The sequence below is a fragment of the Cornus florida genome, unplaced genomic scaffold (assembly GCF_030987335.1).
Source record: "Cornus florida cultivar Cherokee Brave unplaced genomic scaffold, ASM3098733v1 CherokeeBrave_3.0.0_Hap2_Chr06, whole genome shotgun sequence".
NCBI classification, from domain to species: Eukaryota; Viridiplantae; Streptophyta; class Magnoliopsida; order Cornales; family Cornaceae; genus Cornus; species Cornus florida.
The window spans coordinates 56,012,449-56,038,913 of NW_026775576.1; the positions used below are offsets into that span (position 1 = coordinate 56,012,449).

Below are 26,465 nucleotides of genomic sequence, written 5' to 3' on the forward strand. Positions count from 1 at the left end.
ATTTTTATTTCAATGTTTTTTTTTAGTACCTTTAATAATAACAACTTTTGTTAAGCTTCAGAGTTCAGCCCCGACCTTCCTTCAATATATAGATGCTTTTCGAAAAGCCTTCAAGCTGCACACACTTTTGAATTAGGCTGTGAAAATTGAATGAAGCTAGTTTAAATATATTTGTAACTGTTTTATGTAAAAAAGGAGTTTCTGATCCAGCGAATGGTTGTTTCTCCTTGTTGCCTAAGGCAGCTGGGTTAGGCTCTTCCCACCCCGTAACTTAAAAAACATCCGGTTCATCCAAATATTGGCCGGGCCACTTTTTTTTTTTTTTTTTGTATAAAACACATTTTCGGCCTTCGGGAGTGGGTCGGTTCGAGCTTGACCCGTTATTTAAAATACACCAGATTCATCCTATTAGCCGGTTCAGGCCGGATCACTTGTAAATTTGTACACAATCCGGTATATAGGGGTGTAACAGAATCGGAGACCCGAAAAATAGTCCCGAATTAGTTCGGTGAACCATGCATGCGCTCTTAAAAATGATGATATTTCTCTTGGTAAGCAAATAATCATTTTATGTTACTAGTACAAATGCAAGTGCTATCAGTCAATTTTAATACAAGTATATTAAAAAATAAAATTAGAATAAAAATATAATATTAAAATTAATAATATATTTATAAAAAATAAAATTAAAAAATTGAAGTTCCTAAATAGTAATGCTATATAAAATAGTAAAAAAAAATTATAAAAAATATAATATAATTATCAAACCTTTAAGGAATGTAAATTTATCATTATTTTTTCCTTCCTTTTTCATTTTTCTTAAATTCTGTTTAAAACACAATACTACTATTTATTAAACCTTCCTTCCTTTCTAATATAATTATCAAACTTTTGAGAAAAGTAAAATCATCATTATTATTTTTTCTTTCTCTTTCTTTTTTATTTTCTTTCTTAAATTCCGTTTCCACTGTAATTCTATTTTTTTTTTTTTTTTCATAATTGTTTCCACTATAATTCTATATAAAACACAATACTACATTTTATTAAAGCTTCTTTCTTTTTTATGATATGTGATAGAAACTCTTTTAAAAAAAAAATGTATTCAAATATTATACTACATAATCAAGTATACAGGAAAAGATAATTCAAGAGTATAGTTGATATGAAATTCTCTATAGGTTTCATTTATTGAATTTCAATATTTTCAATTATTATATTACTAGTATTAGTATTTCATTTTTTGATTAGATTTCCAATCGAATTAGTCGAATAATTTTAAATTGAAAACGTAATTGGTATTTTATTTTAGTTAAAATTAAAATTAGTTATTTTAGTTATAATAAATTAAAAGTAGTAGAAAAATTTTGAATTAGAAACCCAATTAAATTAGTAGAATAGTTTTAAATTGAAATTTATTTTAGTTAAACTTAAAATTAGGAGAATAATTTTAATACATAAAATAAAAAATTCAAATTAGTAAAAAAATTTGAAATTGAAAATCCAACTGATTGAGTGGAAGAATTTGAAATTGAAAACTTAATTGGTATTTTATTTTAGTCAAAAGTATATATATTTTTGTATATGCTATTATTTGTTTTTTACTAGCTTATTTTTATTTAGGAAAAACATAAACTTGTTATAGTAATTGGTGGAAACAATTTCAGAAGAAAAAGAAAAAAAAAAAAAAAAACCAATCTGACATAATAGAATAATATTTAATTGTCATTGCTCTTTTTACTCCGTAATTTGAATAGGAATATCATTTAAACTTTTTACTTAGTGACCACGTATAATTCTAAACCAGAGAAGACCCGTGTGTGTAATAATACACACTGTCACACAGTGGAACCCCGATCAAAGCCAGGTTTTCGCGTCTTGTCGGTCTTGAAGCTTCAATAGTCGGCGACGATACACTGATTCTCTCTATTCTTTCAATTTTCTAAGCCCTTGCAATAGTTATTTCTATATTTTCCAGGTTGGTTTCTCCTAATTGCTCTTCCTTCTTAATGAACCCTAGTTTTCTCTCTCTACTCTTATTTTGGAACAAATTGCTTGTTTCTGCTATTCGATTCGATCTCGTTGTTGAATTTTTCTTTCCTTTTTTGACACGATTTTATCTGATATATATCTGCATATAAAAAGTGAAGCAGTAATTGCTTATTATAGTTTGATAGAAGAAACAGAAAAAGCTGAGGAATGGCGATAGCTGGTCCAGGTCAACTCAACATCGCTGAATCCCCTTCTTGGGGATCTAGAAGTGTCGATTGTTTCGAGAAGCTGGAACAGATTGGCGAAGGAACTTATGGGTAATTCACATCAACAGTCATTGCATATGGTATTATGTATATGCTTCAAACTAGGATTAGTGTGTGACCCTTATTCCTGATTTTGTATCTGTGACTATTGTGTTCTGAATGTTCAAGTAGCCATATAAGTAGCAATTGAGAAAGTCCCAATTTCTGGATTTGTTATGTTGGCCCAATTTGCTATCGGGTTTTGATCCTCTTTCCGGGGCATTGGAGGTGATGCTTGAGAAAAAAAGCACAAATTTTAGTACACCTGCAGTTTACTGTAGGAAATAAGTTAATTGTGTTTTTATCTCAAACTGGGATAATGGAGATATGTATTCTGAATTCTATATTTATGAGTGTTTTTTTTTTTTTATAATTGAATTTAATTTTTTATTAATGCTTCCCCTTTTGTCTAAAAAAGGGTTGAAAAGTCTGCAAGAGATCATCATAAAAAAACTAAAAAACTCAAGCAAGTGATTGTAATTTTAGAACTGAAATATTTTGTTCTGTTTGTGTTGTAGTCTTTTAAGGTGCAATGGTGGTTGACTATGTTATGTTTTCTTTGAGTTTAAGAATTAAGAGTCAACTGACTTTACCTGGACATAGTTATTCTGATTTTTTGTCATAAACTTTAAGCACGAAGGGATTTGGAAGCCGACTTGGGGTTTGACATGAGATGGGGGAAATCATGGTCTGGTTTGTAGTACATCGTTAAGAGCAATTGAAATACAGAGCCATATCTATGTTTATAGTAAGTATACATAGCTTGCGTTATTAGATTTTTTGTTTGTAACATACTCAGAGGCTGTGCTACATTTATACTCTTCAAGTGTTGGCACACAGATGGTCCACCATTATCTTTCGTCCATCAAAGCGTGGATAATGAGGCTTGTTGTCAAATTGGCAACACTTTGGAAGTTAAGCAACTTATCTATATGTTGATGACATTTGTATTCCTTCAGCTTGTGTTGCCTATGTGATCTTCTTAGATTGTCCAGCATTGCCATAATCAGATTCTACGTCATGATAATTCTTATTTGAAACACAATCAAAGTGGGAGTATTCTTCTCCCGATCCTTTTTAGCTTTTTCAACAATTCTTTAGGGCCTTAATCCCCAGGGGTGTTTCTGCCAAGTGATTGGCCTCTTTTCCACTTTTATTTCTAAAAATGTTTGCACATGTATGCTCCACCAGCAATTTTGGTCCACTGATGTGTGGATATTGAGACTTATCTTACATTTTGGCAACACTTCGAAGTCGACCATCTTACATTTTGGAAACACTTCGAAGTCGACCATCTTATCTAGATGTTAATGACATTGTCACATTCCTTCATCTTGTTCTGCTCATGTGACCTTCTTAGATGGGCCAGCAGTGCCATCACGGTCATCACCAGATGCAGCATCAATATTTTGCCCCATGTCCTTACTCTCATTGCTAGAACTGGAGATCACCTTCTGTTGATCTTTACTGTAAAGCTGTCTCCTCCTCCTGTTAGTACCTTGCATGCGTTAGTTTTGTTTCAAGTTTGAACCATCAGATAGTGGAGATTGTCTTTCACAAATTCATTTACCAAATATGTTTTTGTTCTTCAAAATATATTAACTCTATAGGTTTTACGCCTGTAGGCTATAATAGACCTGAGAAAATAAAAATGTCACCATAATTTCATAACCAACTGATTGGCTAATCTGGAGATCAGCCAAAAAGCCCAATATGTCTTTTATTTTGTTATTTAATTATTCATCTATTTAGCAAGTGAATGAGTGTGTTATTAAGATACTTTACTGCAATGGTTATTAGGCAAGTCAATCCTCAATAAGAAAAATAGATGAACTGATTTACATTTTATCTTGGTACAAATGATTTATATTCTTCAGTATCTATATAAAAATAAAACACTACAATCAGGAAGACTAATTTCACATGTACTTCGATATATGTCCTAGCCAAGCTCTTCTCTGGGTACGTAAAAGGTTTTAGCAAACGAGCAGGTCTTTGATCAGATTGATCGTTCGCTCCGCTCTTTTTCTTAGAACACCTGGGCAGAAACCCTCAATGTGGTACTTGGTAATTTGAAAACTTACATAAAACAGAATTTGTATCTTGATACTGAGAACTAATATGTGTCTTCTATTGCTCTCTCATTGTTTTATTCTTTTCTTTTTTCCCCAATTTTGGTTCTCCTCTTGTATGGGAACAATGTTTTATAAGCCTGATCTTTCGAGAAAACTTGTAGCTATCTGAAACCCTATATAATGGAAATAAACTGTCACTTATTATATTCAATCTTTCAATGTAAAACAACATTTTTAATACAACTCTTCCAGCTGTTATGTATAGAGGTATCCTAGTTCTAGTCTCTGACATCCTCATACCTCTAGTTCAAGTGTATCCATACCATAATTGTGAGTTGTGCCCTATCCGTTGCCTTGTGAATTGTATACCTTGTTGGTCATGGCGTCTTATCATATCTATAAACTTTGAAGATCACTTGATGTTGGACACACTAAACTAACTTATTATTAATGTTTTCACAGTCAAATAATCGGGTGGCTTCTTCACGGTCTTGATTGGATAGGTTTTTTCTGTCAGTAGACTAGTTTGAGCAATCCTCCAACTTATCTTAATTCCTTTTGCCTGGGAGATTTTTATCATGCTTTGCTTATGTTGAATAGTGAGGGGCTGCAAAGGGGTAAATGGCTTTTCAGATTGGAAAATGTAGGGATGAAGCTGGATGAGAATTTATGCCAAGTTGAAGCTGGTGTGAGGGAAAGAGAAAGGCTAAGATAAGAGAGGGATTAGGTTGTGAGCAAAAGACATGATGGCTAATAATTTTAAAAATTATATGGTTTACCCATTTGGAAAAGATACAGGTTAGGTTGTCCTTTTTGTTTTAGGTTAGGTAAAACCGCAAGACAAGTCATTGAACCATATGACCTTTAGATAAGAGTCATAAGACTTACCAGCAAACCGATTTATGTAGTTGATTTTATTTTTTTCCCTTTTTGGATAGGAGAACATTGCTGCTTCTAATGTCCCTGTGGATAACTCTTATTTGATAACCTCCATGAAGGTAGGCAAACCCTTCTGCTGCTCCTACAATGATATCGAACTTCTGGTTCTAGTTGACAGCTTGAATCTTGTTCTTATCCGCATAAGAGAAAAGGAATTACTAGGCGCCCTTTGGACTCGTGGCTATAATGTAAACCCCAGATATCCGCAATCACCTGCAAACCACCGATATCGCGTAAACCAGGACTTGAACTTGATACCTCAAGAAAGTAACCCTGAGATCCAGCCATCCAACCCACCCATGTTTTATGTATTTGAATTTAGTAGGTGCTTTGTAAAGCTTTGTTGAGTATCTGAGAAACTTATTGGTTTCGAATTATGTGGCCATATATTACATTTGATGTAAGTGGGACCTCATTGTTTTTGGTTGCATTTTTGTGCTTGCAGTCAGGTGTACATGGCAAGAGAAATTAAAACAGGGGAAATTGTTGCTTTGAAGAAAATTCGAATGGACAATGAAAGAGAAGGGGTAAAGTTTCTTTCCACGTACTTCGCTTTTGATTCTAATAGCCATTGTGACTTTTGTTCTTAATGGCAGAAAATCTTGAAGGATCGGTTGAAATTTATTTTTATAATAGCAATATTCAAATTCTTATTCTAGAATAAATTTGACTTGTTGGCTCTGCAGTTCCCTATAACAGCCATACGTGAAATCAAAATTTTGAAGAAATTGCATCATGAGAATGTAATTAAGCTGAAAGAGATTGTAACTTCTCCAGGTAATGTTTTGAACTTTAAATTTATTTTTCATTTCTAATATTTTCCTGGTATTATGTTCACTGAACAACAGCTCATGTGCTTATTGTTTTGTCTAAATATTTTGAGCTTTGGATTGTTTTCTAGGTCCTGAGAGGGATGATCAAGGGAGATCAGGTGAGTACTTTGTTGTGCAGATTTAGTGTATTATTTTCATCTTTTTATTTTTTTCTAAAAAAAATAAATAAAATTGTTGGAACAGTGTCATTTATGTATAGTTGATTTCATGAACTTTGAAATTCTTTGAAGTATTACACTGTTCATTGGTTCATAGTCACTTTAAAGCAGATAATTCTCTTACATGTGCATCGTGCTTGAACTGCAGATGGTAATAAGTACAAGGGCGGCATATACATGGTTTTTGAATACATGGACCATGATTTGACTGGGCTCGCTGATCGTCCAGGGATGAGATTTTCAGTTCCGCAGATTAAGGTAACACACATGTGAACAAAATGCAATAATATCTAATTACTGATCACCATCATCACCGACTTCTTTTTCTTCTTTCAGTGCTACATGAGACAACTTCTGACAGGGCTTCACTATTGTCATGTAAATCAAGTACTTCACCGCGATATCAAAGGTTAATATAAAAGGAAGTCCTTATCATTAGAGCTTGGTTTTATTTATATGAAGCTATGGTGACCTGTCCAATACTTGTGCTGCAGGGTCTAATCTTCTAATAGACAACGAGGGAAATTTGAAGCTTGCAGATTTTGGCCTTGCCCGGTCATTCTCAAACGATCATAATGGGAATCTTACAAATCGTGTCATAACTCTATGGTACAGGTAAACTTTTCATATCAGCTTCCCAATAAAATAATACTCAGCTCAACACAGCAAAGTTGATGACTATCTCTACTAAAAATGATTTGATTGATTTTGAATCATAATTGTTCAACAGACCACCAGAGTTACTTCTTGGGACCACAAAGTATGGTCCAGCTGTTGATATGTGGTCGGTTGGTTGTATATTTGCTGAGCTTCTACATGGAAAACCAATATTTCCTGGAAAAGATGAGGTAATTTGTTATTGATGGACTAATGTTGGCAAGTGTGCCGAACTATGATATAAGACTTATGAACATGGGAAAGTTATGTTGTGAGACCATAACAAAGGACTACTGTTGTTTAAGCATTTGTGGACCCTATGTGGAACTCGCATTAAATTCCAGAATCCTAGTGATGGTTCCAGATTGTGATGTTTGCACTGGATATTTTTCCCTGACATCGAGCCAGACTTGGCGATATATTGTTTTTGAGAAAGCATATTTTTGCTTGAATGATTTATGGATGATTATTGTAGCTTTGATTATCTGTGTTACTTCTCTTACATATATTTAAGTGCACATGTCACATCATTTGGTGTGAGTGGTATGGATCCATAGAAGGTTCAACCTTTTTTGAAAGGAAAAAAAAACTTTTCGTCAGAATTGAAAATTTAAACTGATTGTATACCTTAGTAGCATTTGTACTCACAAGGTCTTGTTGCGGAAGTGCAGCGAGAACTTGAACCCTCCATCCACTTTGGGAGGCAGAGGAGATACCATTAGGCTTAAACGCCCTTGGTGCGAGGACTGTTTTTTATGTTTGTAGTGAGCCTCCTAGAGTTCTACTCTGGTTAGGTAGAGGCAGAATGGGGTGTTTGTGCTCCTTTCTCTTCCCTTCTCATTATGTTATCTTTTGGTATAACATTGGAGACTTTAAAAATGATGTGAAACTGAGTATGGTGTTTTTGACTTGAGATTGATTTTGTTTCATGATCATTCTGTTTCTTTATCACCTTAATTTTAAGTGTCTTCTTCACAAACTTTATACTCATATAGTTTGCCTCTTAATTTGAAACGATCATGGTATTGCTGAAGTACCACAACCTGCAACTCAAATACATGGCTGTGAGATTTGATTTTTGTCTGTTCAATTTCTTAGTGATCCTCTCTTAGTCACTTGGTCAGCTAGGCTGTCCACTCATTTAGCTAAGTGGATATGCAGTTAGTTCTGTGCAGTCTTTTGGTCAATTTAGGAATGTAAGATTTCCCAGTTTGAAAAATGCCACTCTAGCCGATCTGACGTTGATTTTCATAGGGAAAATAGCGTCGTGTCCATATGTCAGCCGATATGGAGTGTTTCCAGTAGTCCTTATAGAATACTATAGGCCCATAAAGCCTCAATATGGAGATATTTTAGAAACAATGCAAAATAGAAATGGGTCTTCAGGATTATGAAAGAAACAAAAGCATAAAAGCGTCTCAAATTGAGGTGTTTTACCTCGTTTGAACCAGAATGTACCTACTGTTTGATCTTGTTGCAATTTTCACCTTGAGGATTTGTATAGCATCTCACACACAAAACAGAAGATCCTTTGAAATTCTTTTTTATTAATCATTCCTTTCAAAGAGGCACCCCTCCCTCCGCTCCCCACGGGTGGTCCTTCAAAAGTGGAAATGAATCACAATTAAGGACGTTACTTTGTGGCAAGAACTTAGGGTCCAAGTGATCAAGGAGCTTACTTAGTGTTAAGTAAGCAAGGAGGTCTACACGGCCTATTTATGGAAGTAATTATTAGTTGAATGAGGATTTAAATCTTTTTTTCCCGGTAAGGTAAGTATTTAAATCTTTCATTGAAAATTACAGAATTACCGCCTTTACCAAAAGTAATATATTATCTGATACTTGTTTCTAAAGTTCATGCAGTTAAAAAAATGAAGATCATTCAATCTTTATATATGAGGCAACCATGGTGTGGCAATGGAACAATCAATGCAATCCCCACTCAAAATTTCATGAATTTCATATTTATTGTCTTTGTTATTGCCACTGGCCCAAAACAATTCTGTTGCTGTTACTTTGGAAATTTGAATTGCAACCTTATATACTCCCTCCGTCCCATAATAAGTGTCCACCTTTCCATATTTAGCTGTCCCAATATAATTATTCCAATTCAGAAGTCAATGTACTATATTTTACAACATTTCCAATTTACCCTTCTTGCATTGAACTTATAAAAATAAAACATCATCACATCACGTGGACCCACCATGGATAGATTTGGTAATTCATTCACAACCAATACAATAAAAAAATATTAAAACCACTTCTTGAAAAGTTAATCTCCCAAAAAGGGACACTTAAAATGGGACAGAGGGAGTATTACTTATTTGAAATTGAAAAGATTGCCTTCTTTTTTTTCCCCTTCCCGTTTTGTCCTTTCTTTTCTATGGCTGTGGATTGTGCTATAGGTGATTCCACTAGGGTGTTTAGACTTTTAATATTGTTAGACGATCTTGACAAGCGTTATTTAGTTATTTGACTTCCACCTTCAGTAAATTATAGATTTGTTCTGTATAGTACACACACTGGTCTCATTATCTTCTGAACCCTAATTTGACAGTCTGGGATTTTAGGTTGTTATGGAAGGTTTATCCATCTCATGGAGGCTTTATTTGGCAATGCCATTTCTTTTGTTAGTGGTTCTGCTGGAACTTATACACCATATAAAAAAAAAAAATTGAAAAGAAAAATATATCTATGTTGATTTCATTCTTTGTTAATATTTATAGTGGAAACATAGTATGCATTACTTTAATCTTTTTTTTCCTCCTTAATTATTTATAGCCAGAGCAATTAAATAAGATCTTTGATCTGTGTGGAACCCCTGACGAGGTTAATTGGCCTGGGGTTTCTAAGATTCCTTGGTATAACAATTTCAAGCCAACAAGACCAATGAAGAGACGTCTCAGGGAGGTTTTCAGACAGTAAGTAACACGTGGTGTTCATAGATGCATTATTCATAATTTTCACTATTGTTAGATGCTTCTTTAATCTGTTAATTGACATTTTTTCTTTTAGCTTTGACAGGCATGCTTTGGAGTTGCTTGAGAGGATGCTGACTCTTGATCCATCTCAGGTGTCACTTTGACAGATATGCTTGTCTTGAATTTTCTAATATTTGTTGGTTTTTTTTTTTAGGTGTGTGTGTGTGTGTGTTACGTGGGTTTGGTGTTGGGAGGTTTTCCTGGTCTCTATATTATCTCTTCATTTATCTACTTTGGGAATCTAATCCATATGAGCTTGTCCTAAACCTTCAACATGGATTTGTGGGCAGACCTTTGTGGATGTTACTGGGCTACGAAGTCCTTGGACAAATGCTGATTTATTAAGTCCCTGCACTGAATGTCAATTTTGCTTCTGCTTAATATTTCTGAATTTTGATCTCCAAATTTGTTTTCTGGTTTATTTCGTTAAATGTATAGCAGTAATTGCTGTTGTCATTTAAACTTAGTTATACGCATTAACTGCCATTTATACTCATGTTAGGATGTTATAGTATGGTGTGAAGAATTATATAATTTTTCTTAAAGTTCCATTTTGGAGGTTCGTTTTAACTATTGTGGGACCTTGTGGATGACTATGTTTCAGTTAATTGGATAGATATTTATGCTATTGGTATTGTTTTTGGTAGATTGATTATAGGTCAACATTCTGGCAAATACTGAGCACGTTTTTGTATAACAAATAATACATTCACTGGTTCAGCCAAACAGTTCTCTCTCTCCCTACTCAGATGTTGGTTCAAATTTGACCAAACAGTTATATCATGAGTAGTCTTCCCTCTGATGAACAATTTTGACAACCTTTATTGAATTATACACATCTGTAAGAAATATGAATAATATAATTGGTTAAGCTAATTAAATGTCACCTCTTTTTCAATACTCATTGAATGATTCTTGTGCTGGTAGTTATAAGATTATTTTCTGTGGAGGATTTATTGCGACTATTATAAGAGATATTTTTTATATATGGAGGATTTATTGTGACTATTATAAGAGATATTTTTTATATATATCTTAGTTGAACTTAATAAAAGCCTTCTGCCATCTATTTGAGGCCGGCTACATGAATCTTGTTTCACCATTTGGTCTTCATTTCACACTGTCAAGCCAATCTTAATTGATTCTCTCATAGTCTCATTTTATCTCTGTTGGATATTTAAACCGACCACAAATTCATTTTTCATTTTTCGCTTCTTGTCTTGCCACACATTCATCTCAAAGTTCATATTAGCCTGCATAAATAAATATATATGATATGAAAATGTGTTTATATTCATGTACATGCATACCATTTTCGTGCCTCAAAATTTATAGATTTATCTATTCGGATTACATTGTTGTAATCCCTATTATGGTATTTTTATTTATTTTGTAGAGAATATCAGCTAAGGATGCTCTTGATGCTGAATATTTCTGGACTGATCCATTACCTTGTGATCCCAAGAGGTTTGAAAACCATGGTCCCTTTTCTTCTTTTTTGTTGGGTTCTCCCAATCTTACTCTTCTTAGATCATCGTATGCCTAAATCACTTTATTGTCCTGCTTAATATTTAATGTACCCATGCCATATCAGTTTGCCAAAATATGAATCTTCGCACGAGTTCCAAACGAAGAAAAAGCGCCAGCAGCAGCGGCAACATGAAGAAACAGCAAAACGTCAGAAACTACAGCACCAACAGCAGCATGCTCGTCTTCCACCAATTCAGCAGTCTGGACAAGGACATGCCCAGATGCGGCCAGGACCGAACCCACCCATGCATGGTTCGCAACCGCCTGTAGCTGCAGGCCTTAGCCACCATTACGGGAAGCCTCGTGGACCCTCTGGAGGGCCAAGCAGATACCCTCCAAGTGGAAACCCTACCGGGGGATACAACCACCCAAATCGTGGTCAAGGTGGTGGAGGAGGATACAGCAGTGGGCCATATCCACCGCAAGGACGGGGACCCCCATATGGTTCTACTGGTATGGGCGGTGCTGGTCCTCGGGGAGGAGGAGGTGGTAGCGGTTATGCAGTTAATGCTCCAAATTATCCTCAAGGTGGTCCATATGGCGGTTCAGGTGCTGGTCGTGGCAATAACATGGCGGGTGGGAACCGAAATCAACAGTATGGTTGGCAGCAGTGATGGAATTAATCATATGTTACTTCTCGGATTATTTGCTTAAGATGAGATTGAATATTGGTAGGATTGGAAAAACACAAACAATTGATATATATGTATACTTTTTATTTCTTGTAGGCATGCTAAGTTTTGCCCTAATGGTTATTGCCAGAAAGAATGGCTTGTAGGCCTGTGTAAAATTTGTTTATGTAGAAGGTTACTCTTGTTGGGGGGATATACAATCTGAGCATGGTTTATATTTTGTATATTCATATCTTGTGTGTGCTGTGTGTCTGAAATATTAAGTTGTTTCATTTTTTAAATTAAGAACCTGGCAAATATTAGCGAGAATTGTTTTTTTATTGTCAGTTAAGTAAACTGAAGGGTTATACCTAAGTTATAATGTCAAATAATTGAATATATTCTTTATTATTGTAAATTATGCTTCTGGCGTACTAAACTAGGGTTTGTGACACCAAAACATAACTAAACATTTCATGACTTCTGACCCTTACAAGCCAGAAGAGGCTTTTGTAAAAGCCATTCCAAACAGGGCCTTGTTTTTGGTTTAAACATTTTCCTTCGCACTTTCAAAACAAGGCCTTCCAAACAGGGCCTTGTTTTTGGTTTAAACATTTTCCTTCGCACTTTCAAAACAAGGGACATTAGACATTTTTTTTCTCTCTCTCTCTCTCTCTAGATGGCTCAAGCATCGCGACAGTACGAATGATAGGCAAGTGTGTTGAATTTATTTTTCAATCATCAACTATAATGGGTTTATCTTCACAGGTCACTCTGAGATTCTTTCCCTAATTCACATATACATAATGAGTATAATTTATTCTGAATCGTCTCCACACACACACACACACACACACACACACACACGACATGAGTTTTTTGGTTTTGTTTCAAGCCTTAGTTGGACCCCAGTTCAGCTTATTGGCTTTGTATGTCACATATAATATGTTTGAATATACGAGTTTAATTTATTCTGAATCGTCTAATACACACACATACACATAGTATGAGTTTTTTTTGGTTTTGTTTCAAAGCTTAATTGGACCCAGTTCAGCTTATATGTGAGTTTTTTTTGGTTTGTTTCAAAACTTAATTGGAACCCAGTTCAGCTTAATGACTTCATATGTAATTGTGGAAAGAAAATTGATGTATACTACCATTCAACATTTTGTTTTCGTTTTTTCCATTTTTCTCAGCAACCAAACAGATTCCAAAATAATTGGATAAGGAAATACCTAGTTTAGTATCAACTAATGAATGGATTTGATTTTAAATAGGATTGATCACGGATTGTATCGGTTCGGTTTGGGGGTAAAGTTCAATTCAATCCCGTCCCTGTGGATTGGTGAAATTTGAAACCGAACCGAACCGATCCGATCCGTGGGGACCTTCAATCCGAACCGATCCGATCTATAAAATAACGGATCGGATCGGTTCGGTTTATACGGATAGGGCTTTTCAAACAGCCTAATTTTAAATTTGGGTTAATTACACTCACACTCCCTGAGGTTTACCATATTAACAGATAAATATAAGTGAATCTATTTTTGAACAAGGACATCCCCTCTAAAAAATTTGACCCAAACAGGCCCTTAAAAAGTGGAAAAAAACCATATTACCCTTCAATAAAATATTAATTTTAATATGAAATATCATCATTTTTAAATGACGAAATTACCCTTGTTAGGTTTCTCTCTCTACCTTTTCATTCAAAACCCAGAACTTTCTTCCTCTATCTACCCTCTCACCTTCATCAAAAATCCACGACCACCCACTGCAACTTCCACCACTACAATATTAATCACATGTCTGGATTTACTTTCCAGAAATAAATTGATTTGGGAATCAAACACACATACATATATACATACACACACATCCCCATCATGTATCTCCAATCCAATTCAAACCCATCTACGTCAAGCTCTTCAACAATCCTCCTATACTGGTGAAAAAAATAGCATTCAATTACTCTTCTTCTCCGTTGATCCTCCTCCACACATGCTAACCCGAAACCCTAAAATCAAACCAATAAAACCTAATCAAACCCTTTGGCATTGCGGTGATGGTGGATGAGGTGGTCCGACGACGGCGGCTATTATGGACAAGGTGGTATGACGGCGGCGAGGAATGGAGGGTCTCGTCGCCCGCTCACGGCCGGTAGCGCCTCCACCATCGCCTCGTCTGGTTTGCTATTTTCAAGATTTTGAAACTGCTCCAAAGAAGAGCACTTTGTGTGTGTGTTTTTTATTATTTATTATTTATTTATTTTATATTTTTTATTTTTTAAGAAAGATGTGGGTCTCTCTTCAAAATATATATACATGTGTTCTGAAGCTTTTTTATTTATTTATAATATAAAAAACCCAAGAAGAACAATATATGAAAACAATTTTAATTTCCATTTATATTACATAAGGGATCTGCTTCCAAAATTATTCAATTTCTCTATCCATACTCGTTGTTGGATTAAATTGGTTTTATATCTTGTTCTTCCCCTCCTCTTCTTCGTTCTCTTTCTATATATATATATATATATACATATATATATAGGGTAAAGTGCAATAAACCCCCCTAACTATCAGCTAATAACACAAAACTCCCCTAAACAAATTACCCTTAAAAAAAAATCCAATTAGAGAGTGACAAACCCTAATTACACGCCGCCGGAGGAGATGACGACAACTACGGCCAGAGGAGAGGTTGCGGAGATCAGTGCCAAGCCCAGACCAACGTTGCCATGATGTGAAGAGGAACATCCTTAAAGTGGCCAATCATCTCCAATTTTACTGCAATCACGGACCAAACTTCCTGCTTGCTTCAAAACCCAATCAATCTATGCATCTATACCTTCATCTGGATCATCCATGGCGTCGGAGAAGAGATTGTAGCCGTTTGCCGGAATCCATATCCGGCCGTCAATGCCCAACGTCCCACTCTCTCTTCCCACCACCATCTCTGCCGCAATTCCACCACCGCCACCGCCACTGCCGCCATAGTCTCTCACAAGCACTCCATCGTATTGAAAACTAAATTACTCAATCAAACCTACTGCTGCCACCACCATCATCGCCGAACCAATTAAACCACTAATTTTTTTAAAGGCACGCCACCATAACATCAACTAATCAAGCAAAAATCTTCTCTCAAACAATTTTACCCAATTGAACCCTACAAAGCCACCGTCATTGCCATCATCGCTGAACCAATCTAACCATAATTTTTGGAAACTCAAATAATTCATATTGAACCACCCGAGCCACTGCCATCACCCACCACTTCTACAACCACCATCACCCTCACCATAACTTCATCGCCGGAAAAAATGGTGAATCAGTTCTAGGGTTTGGATTTATTCTCCATATGATTTGAGTATTTCCTCTGTTCAACTATATATATATATATATATATATATATATATATATATATATATATTACCATAGTGACGGTCGGCCATGAAAGGTGCCCTCTGTTGAGTGGTGGTGAGGGGAGGCGATATTGCGCCGGCGTCGACGGGCCGGTGGAGACTGGCAGAAGAGAGAAATTTTGGAGGCACGTCAAAGAAAGAAGCAAATAGGCAATTTTGAAAAATCAGAAAAAGATTATTGATCTTGCGATCGAAGGTGTATTTGAATTTTGTGAAGGGATCCATGATATGGGTCTCAGGTCTGTCAGGTCTGTGTAACTATATATATTTATATAGACACACATATATGACTTGTATACTTATTTCCTCTCTGTATCACGGTTTCAAGAGGGACGTTACTGATTGTTTAATGGTTGGAGAGTGTTTACAGAGAGTGAAACCTTCATGAGAAAGATGGCGTTTGGGAAGGAAGTTATGGGGAGGTATGGTTTACTGTAGATTGAAAAAGGGTTCAATTTGGGGATTTATTAAATAAGGGTAAAATTGCCATTTTCAAATTGCAGCATAGGCCAAGTGCGCATCTTACGGACAAAACCTGCCGGAACAGTGTTGCTTGGTGTTTATTGCAAAAATTGAAATAGTTTAGAGGGTTTATTGTTAAAATAGAAGTTCAAGGGGGTTTTTAGAGAGAGAGAGTAAAGTTTGGGGGGGTTTTTTTTGCACTTTACCCATATATATATATGTGTGTGTGTCTAAGTATAACCGGAGAAGATGATATATATCTGTATATATATTCTGAGGAGGTTAGTTTGCTATATTAAAATTAATTAGAAGGTTAAACTGGTAATTTAGCATTCTAATGGGTCAATTGACAAGTCAAAGGGTTTTCTAGTCATTTTATCACGTGTCAGAATGCTAAGGGGTGTCTTTGTCAATCGGAGCAAACTTGAGGGTGTGTTATTGTTCAAAAATAGGCTAACTTTTATCTGTTTGTCAATAGGGCAAACCTCATGTATTAATTTTTTCAAAGACTTATAATTTATAATTCATATTTATTCCTTGTAATATTTGTTCTTTAAATTCATATTCCCATTAATATAAACAAATAGGCCTATCCCTCTGGTTCTATACTCAAAAATTTAAGCCGCCCAGCCCAGCAGTGTCTTGTTAAGACTAGACCGTAAACAACTTTTTGCATTGAGCAGTGATAGGGGAATCGAAAGGTATCCCTCGAATTAATCACCGAACCTGACGTGGTCTGGTAACGTCAGATTCTCACCCTTTTTACATGAGGGAGCAAAAGAGTCCATCACGTGCAGGTAAAAGAAAAAGAAAACAAGAAAAAAGAAAAAGTGGGAAGGTGATCGTGAAAAAGGAATACCGGCTCACCGAAAAGTTCAGAAGTCTCAAAAATTAGAGAAAATTTATTTTTATCCTTTTTTTTTTTTTTTTTAGGAATCGACTTATCTTTATCTTGTTATGTAGTATCTTTTAAAATTTTTTTTCTTCATAATTGATATATTTTAGAATTTACACTGACTAGATATATCAAATTAAATCACTATACCGATTGAATTACTGTTGGAGGAGAAAACTTATTCAAAACCCTAGATAGAGAGAAAGAGCCAATCCCGAAAATCAAATAGTGATGTTGTGTGCGTGATTTGAATATAAGATGATCATGTAATTCTTAAAATTAGATCATTGAGTAATACCTAAATCTATTGAGAAATTTGTAGAAAAAAATCTTTGAATATTTATGATTTATTACTAACATATATGTAATTGTGTGTATATATATATTTCTATTTGTATATACCCACCTTCTTCCGGTCATCTTCACAGTGTTTTTCGCTACATTACTTTCCCAAACAAATTTTTTTTTTTTTTTTTTTTTTTTTCAATTTATTTTAGGGGTGAGCAAAGCAAGTGATGGGTTTTTTACTCTTCACGCGTAAGAAGTTTTAGAGAATCTGACTTGTCAAGCCACGTTAGATTCAATCGTTTTTTTGGGGGTTACCCTTTGGCCCCCTTATCATTTTCCTTTTGCATTATGTATCGTTGGTGTTTTTATTTTCCTACTTTTTAAAAAATACAACGAATTTTGAAAATTTTATGTTCCATTATCCTTCTTACTCAACTTTTTAGGTCCTAAAATATTTATGAGTTTGTGAAAACGTGTGTTCAATTACCCGCTTTAATTCAAGACTTCTTTGTTGTAATTCTCTGTTTATGATCTCAATTATTAGATTGCTATCGTATATCCACATTAAATCTCTTGCATCTTACTTTTCTTTTTTGTAGGTGCTTGTTTAGTAATTTAATTATGTATTTCAATATATTGTCGTGTAATTTTTTGTCGATTTGATTTGTTTGAAGCATATGTCTTACTTGAGATTTCCAAAATTTTATAGGAAGTCATTTTTCAGCAGCCTAATTTGACCCACCCACACCTTCCACACGGTCTGTTTATAAATTATATGTTAATTGATCTTTATATGCATATATTGTCATTACTCATAAGCTGTATATAAAGATTTAGATTTATTAGGTTGCTATATAATTTAAAATAAAGCTACCTCTCTCTTGGTTGAGATTTGATGCCCCAATAAGGTTAATGACAATTTACATATGTCCAAGGATTGTCATTGTCTTAAAAGAGTATGGACACCCTAGACCAATAATAAGGCTCACGACAATTTACGTACGTCCAAGAATTGTCATTGTCTTAAAAGAGTAGGGATACCCTTGACCTCACGACAATTTACATATGTCCCAAGGATTGTCTTTGTCATTGTCTTAACTTCTTTATATGTTCCCAAGTAGAGAATCATAGAACAAGGAAGGAAATTGCTTGGATGATGCTTAATTAGAAATTGTTACATATATAATAAAGGGGCAGCGAGACTTTGAAGTACACAATTTCTCCAATAGATAATTCATGAATAATTCAAGCTTTCATTTTATTAATCACGGTCATCTTTCTTTGATGACTCATCTACATGTTTTAAAATCTTTCTTCAGCAGCCTAATTCGACCCACCTACACCTTTTTCACACACTGTTTTGTTTTTTCCCAGCTAAAAAGGTATTTTCTTTGATCAATAAAGTTCATGAAAATTTACCATCAACTTACACATACACGTCCATGACCCAGAAAAAAGATTGAAGTTTCTTAGAAAATAACCTGCAACTTCTTATCATGTGCATTCTCTCTCTAAATAGTACAGAGGGGGAGAGATATTTGTAAGTATCATAATCACACCCATAAATTTTGCATTCACAAATTAGCAAGCCTCAATGGATGCATTTCCTTCTTCTTCATCTTCTTCTTCTTCGCCTCGATGGAACTATGACGTCTTCTTGAGTTTTAGAGGTGAAGATACCTGCAAGAACTTTGTGGACCATCTCTATATGGCTCTGCAACAGAAAGGAATTCACACCTTCAAAGATGATGAGAAACTTCAAAGAGGAAAATCGATTTCTTCAGAACTCCTCAAGGCAATTAAGGAATCGAAATTTGCAATCATCATTTTTTCGAAAAACTACGCATCGTCCTCTTGGTGTTTGGATGAACTCATACAGATCATTGAATGTAGGAATAAAGTGGGACAAACAATTTTGCCAATTTTCTACAACGTCGATCCCTCACAAGTACGGAAACAAAAGGGAAGTTTTGCAGAAGCATTTGCCAAACATGAGGAAAATTTTGGAGAGGAGGACAAGGAAAAGGTGCAAAAGTGGAGGGCAGCTTTGGTAGAGGTAGCAAATTTAAGCGGGTGGGATTTGAACGATGTAGCAAATGGGTAATAACTAACTCAACAAATTTTATTTTTCTTCTATATTGCCGTATGAAATATGTGCACTAGTTTAACTAAACGACTTTGCAATACTTAGAACCAAATATGAAGCACAATTTTATATTTTCAATTGGCATTCTTTTTTTATTGAGAAAAATTGCACAATATTTTATACTAAATTTTAATTGTTATTATTATTGAATATCTTGGTAAATAACACACGTATTTTTGCTCTATTGAGTTAAAGCCTCAACCTCTCATTCTGGGAGGAGAGAAGATATCATTATCCTATTAATTCAATAGTCTATTTGCTATATTTTAATTTTAGCAGAGTGTTTTAACCTTTAAATGAATATATAGGTTAGTTGTAGATTTATTATTCGCACTCAATTGCGTGTCTCCATATTTTATTTTTATTTTTATGCCAAATTAGAATCAAACTAATCTGATTAAAGTTGAATATTTATTATTTAAAGTTATTATTAAGTTTTAGATGTTTCCTACCAAAACTATAAGTAGGAAAAAAATTGTGATTTCAAGTTTAAATGATAGGTGGGTTAATCTTTTTTTTTTTTTTTTTTTTTTTTTTGGGATGGTAAAACAAACACACACACACTTTTATTTGCCCACGCCGGGACTCGAACTCTTCTCTTCTTCTTTGAAGATGGGGAGGTTATAGCATTGGGCCAAAGACCCTTCGGTAGGTGGGTTAATCTTAAGATTGCCATGCTAATTAAGTTTTACTTTATTTCTTCTTCTTCTTCTTCTTCTTCTTCTTCCTATTTTATTTTATTTTATTTATTTATTTTTTTTTGCTACTAATTTGGTCCATAGAACAACTAAAGACTTTATTAAAATGGTATGGGCTGCTGTTTTCAAATGTAAGTCCATAAATAATAGACATGTTTGAACATGACTCCTTTTTTTTTTTTTTTGCTCGTCTTAAAAAAAAAAAAAAAAAAAATATTAATGATTCATAATTAAAATAACTTTTATTTATTTGTGTATTTCAAATCAATTCTTATATCACTTGTATTGTAGTTTGAAGTGGATTTTAGAGGGTTGGACTGAAAATTAATACTTCCCCAACTGTCAAAACTCAATTTCTTTTATCTTTTTGTCCTTTATCTCATTAAAGTAGAATTGATTACATTTGCGAATTTGGGTAATGAAAGTTCATTTTGATTTTGGATTGAACCGATTATATATATATATATATATATATATATATATATATATATATAGATGTATTGTTGAACTATCACAAGAAATAAACACAAGCAGCCTTGCTGCCTTGCTACTAGAACCACTTGTGCATCCCCATGACTTGGGTTATCAAGTCATGAGTAATCAACATTTTTAAGATGCATTAGTCTATTTCAATCAATTTAGTTTACGAATTGAATAATTTATGATTATTATTATTATTTACCCATAAAATATTTTTTTTATGACTCACTAGTTCTTCTTAATGTGCTTTGTACTTCATAGGCATGAGGCGAAATGTATCCAAAAAATTGTTCAAGAGATTATAAAAAAATTGAAACATATACCATTATATGTTGCCAAGTATGAAGTGGGGATAGATTCTCGTGTCAACAAAGTGATCGCTTTGCTAAATAATGGGTCAAAGGATGTGTGCACTGTGGGAATTTGTGGAACTGGGGGAATAGGAAAGACAACCATAGCCAAAGTTGTCTTCAATCGAATATTTCATCAATTTGAAGGTTGTTGTTTCCTTAGTGATGTGAAAGAAGTTTCAGAACGACATAATGGTCTAACTAATCTGCAACAACAACTTTTGAATGACACCCTAATGGAAGAAGATATAAAGATGTCTAATGTTCACTACGGGATCAATGTGATAAAGAGAAGATTACGTTACAAGAAGGTCCTGGAAGTTCTCGACAACGTGGATAGTTTGAAGCAATTAGAAAGTTTGGTTGGAGCAAATGATTGGTTTGGTTTTGGAAGTAGGATCATTGTAACAACCAGAAATGAACGTTTATTGGTGGAGAATAAAGTAGATGAAATGTACAAGGTTGAGTTGTTGAATGACGATGAATCTCTTCTACTTTTTAGTTGGTATGCTTTCACTAACAACCATCCCTTGGAGGATTATTTGGAACTCTCGCGAAGTGTGATAAATTATGCCCAAGGCCTTCCATTAGCTCTTCAAGTTTTGGGTTCTTTTTTATTTAAAAGAAGTCTAGAAGAATGGGAACATGAATTGGATAATTTGAAAAGAATTCCTAATAAACAAATTCATGATGTTCTTAAGATAAGTTTTGATGGCCTTAACGACACAGAGAAGGATTTATTCCTTGACATTGCTTGTTTCTTCAAATGGTATGATAAAGATTATGTAATGGATATATTGGGTAGTAATGGGTTTCACCCACGGATTCCAATTCTTATTGAACGGTCATTGATAACTATCTCATCATACAATAAGCTTTGCATGCATGATTTGTTACAAGAAATGGGTAAGGAAATTGTTCGTCAAGAATCACCTGATGATCCTGGCAAACGAAGTAGGTTGTGGTTTTATGAAGATATCTATAAAGTGTTTAGAGAGAATACGGTATGTTCTTACTCCATATAAGTTTATTTGCAATTTTGATATTCATGTTGTGTAAAAAAAATTAGGTTTCTTTATCTTTTTTCCATCTAAACAGTTGTAAACTTGGATAATTTTAAGGTTTTAACATTGCATGGTAACTTACACAATGTTCTTGGTGATCAGGTGACCGAAACAATTAAAGGCATTATGCTACACATGCCTCATCGTCATCTACAAGAGATATTATATGTAAATGTTGATGTCTTTGAGAAGATGAAGAAACTAAAACTGCTTAAACTCAGTGGGATAAGACCTTGTGGACACCTTACATATATTTCAAACGAATTATGTTATCTCGATTGGGATGAATATCCTGCAAAGTTTTTGCCATCAAATTTCCATCCAAAAAATCTTGTTCGACTTCGCCTTTGTCAAAACCAAATCAAAGAAATATCATCAAGTATCAAGGTATGATCAGAGTTTATTTATACAGTTATTTACATATGAATAGTATTGTCAGGTTTTATTGAAACGGATTGATTTATTTCATTGCTTGTTTCCTTTCCAGTTTCTAGAGAAGTTAAAATACCTTGATCTCGGTCTCTCCTTAAATTTGTATAAAACTCCTGACTTGTCTAGTCTCCCGTATCTAGAGAAATTAAATCTTTATGGATGTAAAAATCTAAATGAGGTCCACGAGTCGATTGGAGTACACGAGAGGCTTGTTAGTTTGGATCTGGGGCACTGTAGAAATTTGAGGAGTCTCACAAAAAGCATCAAGTTGGAAAAGTTGGAATCTTTGAATCTATCAGGATGCTTAAAACTTGAGAAGTTTCCGGAGATTCAGGGGCGTATGGATCGTTTGCGGAAACTTTATTTGCACGAAACTGCAATAAAAGGTTTGCCTTCATCAATTGAGCATCTTGAAGGGCTTCAGAAATTATCGGTAGGTGATTGCCGAAGGCTTAAAAGGGTTCCAAGCAACATTTTTTCTAGAATGAAGGATTTAAAATCCCTTCGCATGGGAGGAACCGCTGTAGAACAGTTACCATCGTCCATTGTGCAGTTGTGTAACCTTAGTAACCTTAATCTAAGTGATTTACAAAAAAGGTCTCCCAAAAGGCCAAATTCATTGGTGCCATTTTCATTGGTGCGAAAGAGAACTCCTCCTGCTTCAACTAATTATTTGCAACTGGATAAACTGCTCTCCGCTTTCAGCCGTACTTTATCTATTTTAGATTTAAGTGGAAATAATTTGTCTAGCTTACCAACAAGCCTCATTCAACTCAAATGTCTGGGATACCTTCATTTGAAACATTGCACAAGCCTCCGAAGGTTGACTTCACTTCCGTCATCTATTTATTATGTGAATGCACATGGCTGCAAATCATTGGAAAGGTATTGGATTCCACCAAGTGGAATTAGTCCAAAGAATCGCCAATTCAGATTCACTGATTGCCACAAATTGGTTATGGATGAGATGGATGAGATGCCAAATATATCATCACAAACTCAGCTTCAGGTTAATTACTTTCCCTCTCCCTCTCCCTCTCCCCCCCCCTCTCTCTCTCTATATATATATGTATGTATTCAAAACTTGGGGATCTTTATTGTGTGCGTGCTTGGAACAGGGAATTCGATGGATCGTTTTTCCAGGAAGTGAGATTCCGCAATGGTTTAGGCATAAGAGTGAAGTTGAGGGGTCTTCTTTGTCTTTGGTGGTAGATCATCTATCTTCTTACAATAACGTCAAAGGAATTGTCATCTGTGCTGTTTTGGAATCTGATGCAATTGACTCGTATATTGAATTTGATCTCAAAATCAACGGTTATGGCGTGAACTGGGTGGAGGACTTTTGGAGGTGTAAAGGCAATCACGTTATTTTGACGAGCGTAACTAAATGTTACGATGAAGCTCAGCCCAGGCCCACCCAATCGATTAAAAATTTGATGAAGAAGAGAACAAAGCTCAGCCAAGGCCCTCCCAATATTTGTGATGATGCCAGCTGTTACATTCAGGCTTCAGTTTTCTCAAAAAACTGCATAAGTGGCACTAGACAAGACAAGAAGGTGAAGAAAATGGGTATCCATCTAATTATGGAGGAGCAAGGTGAAGGTGAGTAGACCCACCCAATAATCATCATATCATTCTTTCATCACATACGCGAACGTGAAGAAAAGAAGGTGAAGAAAATGGGTCTCCATCTAATTATGGAGGAGCAAGGTGAAGGTGAATGTGAAGGTGAAGGTGAAGGTGAATGTGAGTAGACCCACCCAATAATCATCACTCTCTTCAAACTCAATTTCTCAATTCTTAAAATCATACCAACAATTTTGAACTATCATATTTTTCATATATAATGTTCATATATACAGCAATTAATTAATTAGTGTGTTTGATTGTTGCAATTTTGTAGGTTAACACAGAGAAATCCTAGAAGACATTTGTATGTTTGTGGAGCACCATCCTAGCATTAAGAGGCAAAGAAAGGATCATTTGGATACTTTTGATTGTCATTTTTGTATACAAGAAGCTCTGTCTGTTGTAATAACAATTTCGTGATTGAAAATGTTTTGTTGGTACGTACCAAAATCTTTTTGGTCATATAATTTCACATTGACTTCTGAAATTTTTTATTTATAATGATCACATGTCATATTACAAAGGGTAAATTACATAGAGACCTCTGGAAGTTAGAACTATTTCAGTTGGATGAAGATTTTAGTTTTAGTTTTCACTTATATTTGAATTAGTGGTTTAGTATTTCATTCACACCTCAAATGTCATTTTTCATGGTGGGCAAAATACTTTTACATGCAAAATGACTATGTTGCCCTCTTTGACTAATTGTTGACTTACAAGAAGGATGTTACAATTTTTTTAGGACAAAAATACCCTTCACCTACCTCACGACTCTCTATTATACGCGCTCATCTTCTCCCAAACCAATCAAGAATGTTACAGACCCATGGCCATCACCTCCAAAACCAGTCACCACCCCCAATCACATACATATATACACACTCGCACACATATACAATCTTTTCCCCTCCCTCACCAAACCCTAATTTATACACAAAATTAATAAATACAGTCAAACACACACATATACACTATATATCTATATCTATACACACACTATATATCTATGTGGTGGTTGTGTTTTCAAGTTTTTTGGAGAAAATGGGTTTCTGCAACATTCAGAAAACTCACTGGATTGAGAAAGAGGAGTCTAAAAGCAAGACCCACCAAGAGAATTAAAACCCCTAATTTCACAAGCAAGTGGTTATGTTTCTTCAATAAAATTGTTAATATTATTGCGATTTTTTTTTTTTTTTTTTTTTTTTTTTTTTTTTTTTTTCACAGGGATTTACCGGAAAAGATGACGGTTTGATGGGTTTTGGGTTTGTGGTCGCCGGTAATTAATTTGGTTAACAATGGTTCGAAGATTTGGCAAGTTCTCGTGAATTAAAGTAATACAATCGGTGAGTGATTGGCACAACAATTTGGGTTTGATTTAGAAGGGCCTTCAACACCACCCACCCAAAACCTCCATCACCACCACCACCACCCATCCACCTAAAACCTCCATCACCACAACCCCACCCAACACCTTTATCACCACCGCTCCCACCCAAAACAAAACCTAAAGCCACAAGACCCAACTGAAACCCAGCCCATGAACTATGTCGTTATGAACCTGCCATCGCCATGAACCACGTTGTCGCCGTGATTAAACCTGAACCTCGTCGCTGCCGTGATTAAACTTCGCCTCCATGAGAAGCTAGGGTTTTTGATAGGTCGACGGCGAAAGAGGTGAAGATTCTGGCGACCTAGTTTCAGTGATTGCAAACACCCATGGCGGCATGAACGACCCAACGGTAGTGACAAAACCGGACGGTGAAGAAATACCCAATTGCAGCTCCATCAACGTGAAAACCAGCGGAGATAGTGAAGCGAACTGAGTCGCGTGATGACCGACGACTGATTTTGCCAACGGTGAGGATCTAAATTTTGAGGTTGGCGGTGATGTACGGCAGTGAGCCAGCGATTCAAGTGGAGGCAGCGCTGCACAGCGACGATCACGATTTGGTCGGTGACGATTTGGGCCTGTACAAACAGTGTTTATATATGCACACACTATATAGGGGCCTTTTTGTCATTTAGGATTATATATATTTTGTATTAAAAAATTGAGGGTAAAAGGGTTAATTCGCATGTGTCATAGGCCAAAAAGTAAATTGGGGTGTAAGTGAAAGTTAAAATCAAAATCTTCATCTAACTGAAATATTACCTAACCTCAGGGAGTGTCGGTATAATTTACCCTATTACAAATGACTTCCTAGCAATACTGATGGGTCACTTTTCATGGTGGTCTTGCCGGTGATCTTGACCAAGGGTGATGAATATCTGGTGGTAATGGCAGCAGCAATGGTTTAATCAGTGACAATCTAGAAAATTTTGTGAGGGGGGTGGCTTTTTAATTTGTGGGTACAAAATTATATGATGGGTTCATTTTTGTAATTTTAATATGGTTTTTTTTCATAAATTTTAAAGTATAAAATGAAAAAAAAAAAAAATCAGTGGGGCAAATTATAATTCTAGTGGGGGCATCTTCATAAATTATCAAAATTTGAAGTATAAAATGCTAAAAA

General features: G+C 35.0%; 2 protein-coding genes across 8 annotated transcripts; both read left to right on the forward strand.

Annotated features, from left to right (window-relative positions):
* The first annotated feature begins 1,781 nt into the window (after nucleotides 1–1,781).
* Nucleotides 1,782–12,332, forward strand: LOC132311567 (cyclin-dependent kinase C-2-like). Of its 7 annotated transcripts, none has more exons than XM_059809530.1 (13): nucleotides 1,782–1,975; nucleotides 2,143–2,306; nucleotides 5,754–5,835; nucleotides 5,995–6,085; nucleotides 6,210–6,239; nucleotides 6,448–6,557; nucleotides 6,636–6,708; nucleotides 6,794–6,914; nucleotides 7,030–7,147; nucleotides 9,741–9,880; nucleotides 9,984–10,032; nucleotides 11,337–11,407; nucleotides 11,535–12,332. In XM_059809530.1, exons 2-13 carry the CDS (start codon nucleotides 2,197–2,199, stop codon nucleotides 12,082–12,084), a joined length of 1,545 nt encoding a protein of 514 aa, XP_059665513.1. In that variant the 5' UTR covers nucleotides 1,782–1,975; nucleotides 2,143–2,196; the 3' UTR covers nucleotides 12,085–12,332. The 7 variants fall into 7 exon arrangements, with proteins under 7 accessions (XP_059665513.1, XP_059665508.1, XP_059665510.1 ...); XM_059809525.1 differs by having other exon boundaries at nucleotides 2,167–2,306; nucleotides 9,975–10,032; XM_059809527.1 differs by having other exon boundaries at nucleotides 2,175–2,306; nucleotides 9,975–10,032.
* Nucleotides 12,333–18,361: 6,029 nt separating this feature from the next.
* Nucleotides 18,362–24,494, forward strand: LOC132311569 (disease resistance protein RUN1-like). The gene is made up of 6 exons (XM_059809534.1): nucleotides 18,362–19,253; nucleotides 20,739–21,831; nucleotides 21,994–22,278; nucleotides 22,379–23,332; nucleotides 23,442–24,069; nucleotides 24,227–24,494. Exons 1-5 carry the CDS (start codon nucleotides 18,748–18,750, stop codon nucleotides 23,931–23,933), a joined length of 3,330 nt encoding a protein of 1,109 aa, XP_059665517.1. The 5' UTR covers nucleotides 18,362–18,747; the 3' UTR covers nucleotides 23,934–24,069; nucleotides 24,227–24,494.
* Nucleotides 24,495–26,465: the final 1,971 nt, after the last annotated feature.

Excerpts from the sequence above, each read along its gene's own strand:
- LOC132311567 (XM_059809525.1), top strand. The coding sequence starts at position 2,197 with ATGGCGATAGCTGGTCCAGGTCAACTCAACATCGCTGAATCCCCTTCT. Across the intron at positions 6,558-6,635 it reads TTTCAGTTCCGCAGATTAAG|TGCTACATGAGACAACTTCT; the intron begins GTAACACACATG and ends TTCTTCTTTCAG. Across the intron at positions 6,915-7,029 it reads GTCATAACTCTATGGTACAG|ACCACCAGAGTTACTTCTTG; the intron begins GTAAACTTTTCA and ends ATTGTTCAACAG.
- LOC132311569 (XM_059809534.1), top strand. The coding sequence starts at position 18,748 with ATGGATGCATTTCCTTCTTCTTCATCTTCTTCTTCTTCGCCTCGATGG. Across the intron at positions 19,254-20,738 it reads TTGAACGATGTAGCAAATGG|GCATGAGGCGAAATGTATCC; the intron begins GTAATAACTAAC and ends TGTACTTCATAG. Across the intron at positions 23,333-23,441 it reads CATCACAAACTCAGCTTCAG|GGAATTCGATGGATCGTTTT; the intron begins GTTAATTACTTT and ends TGCTTGGAACAG.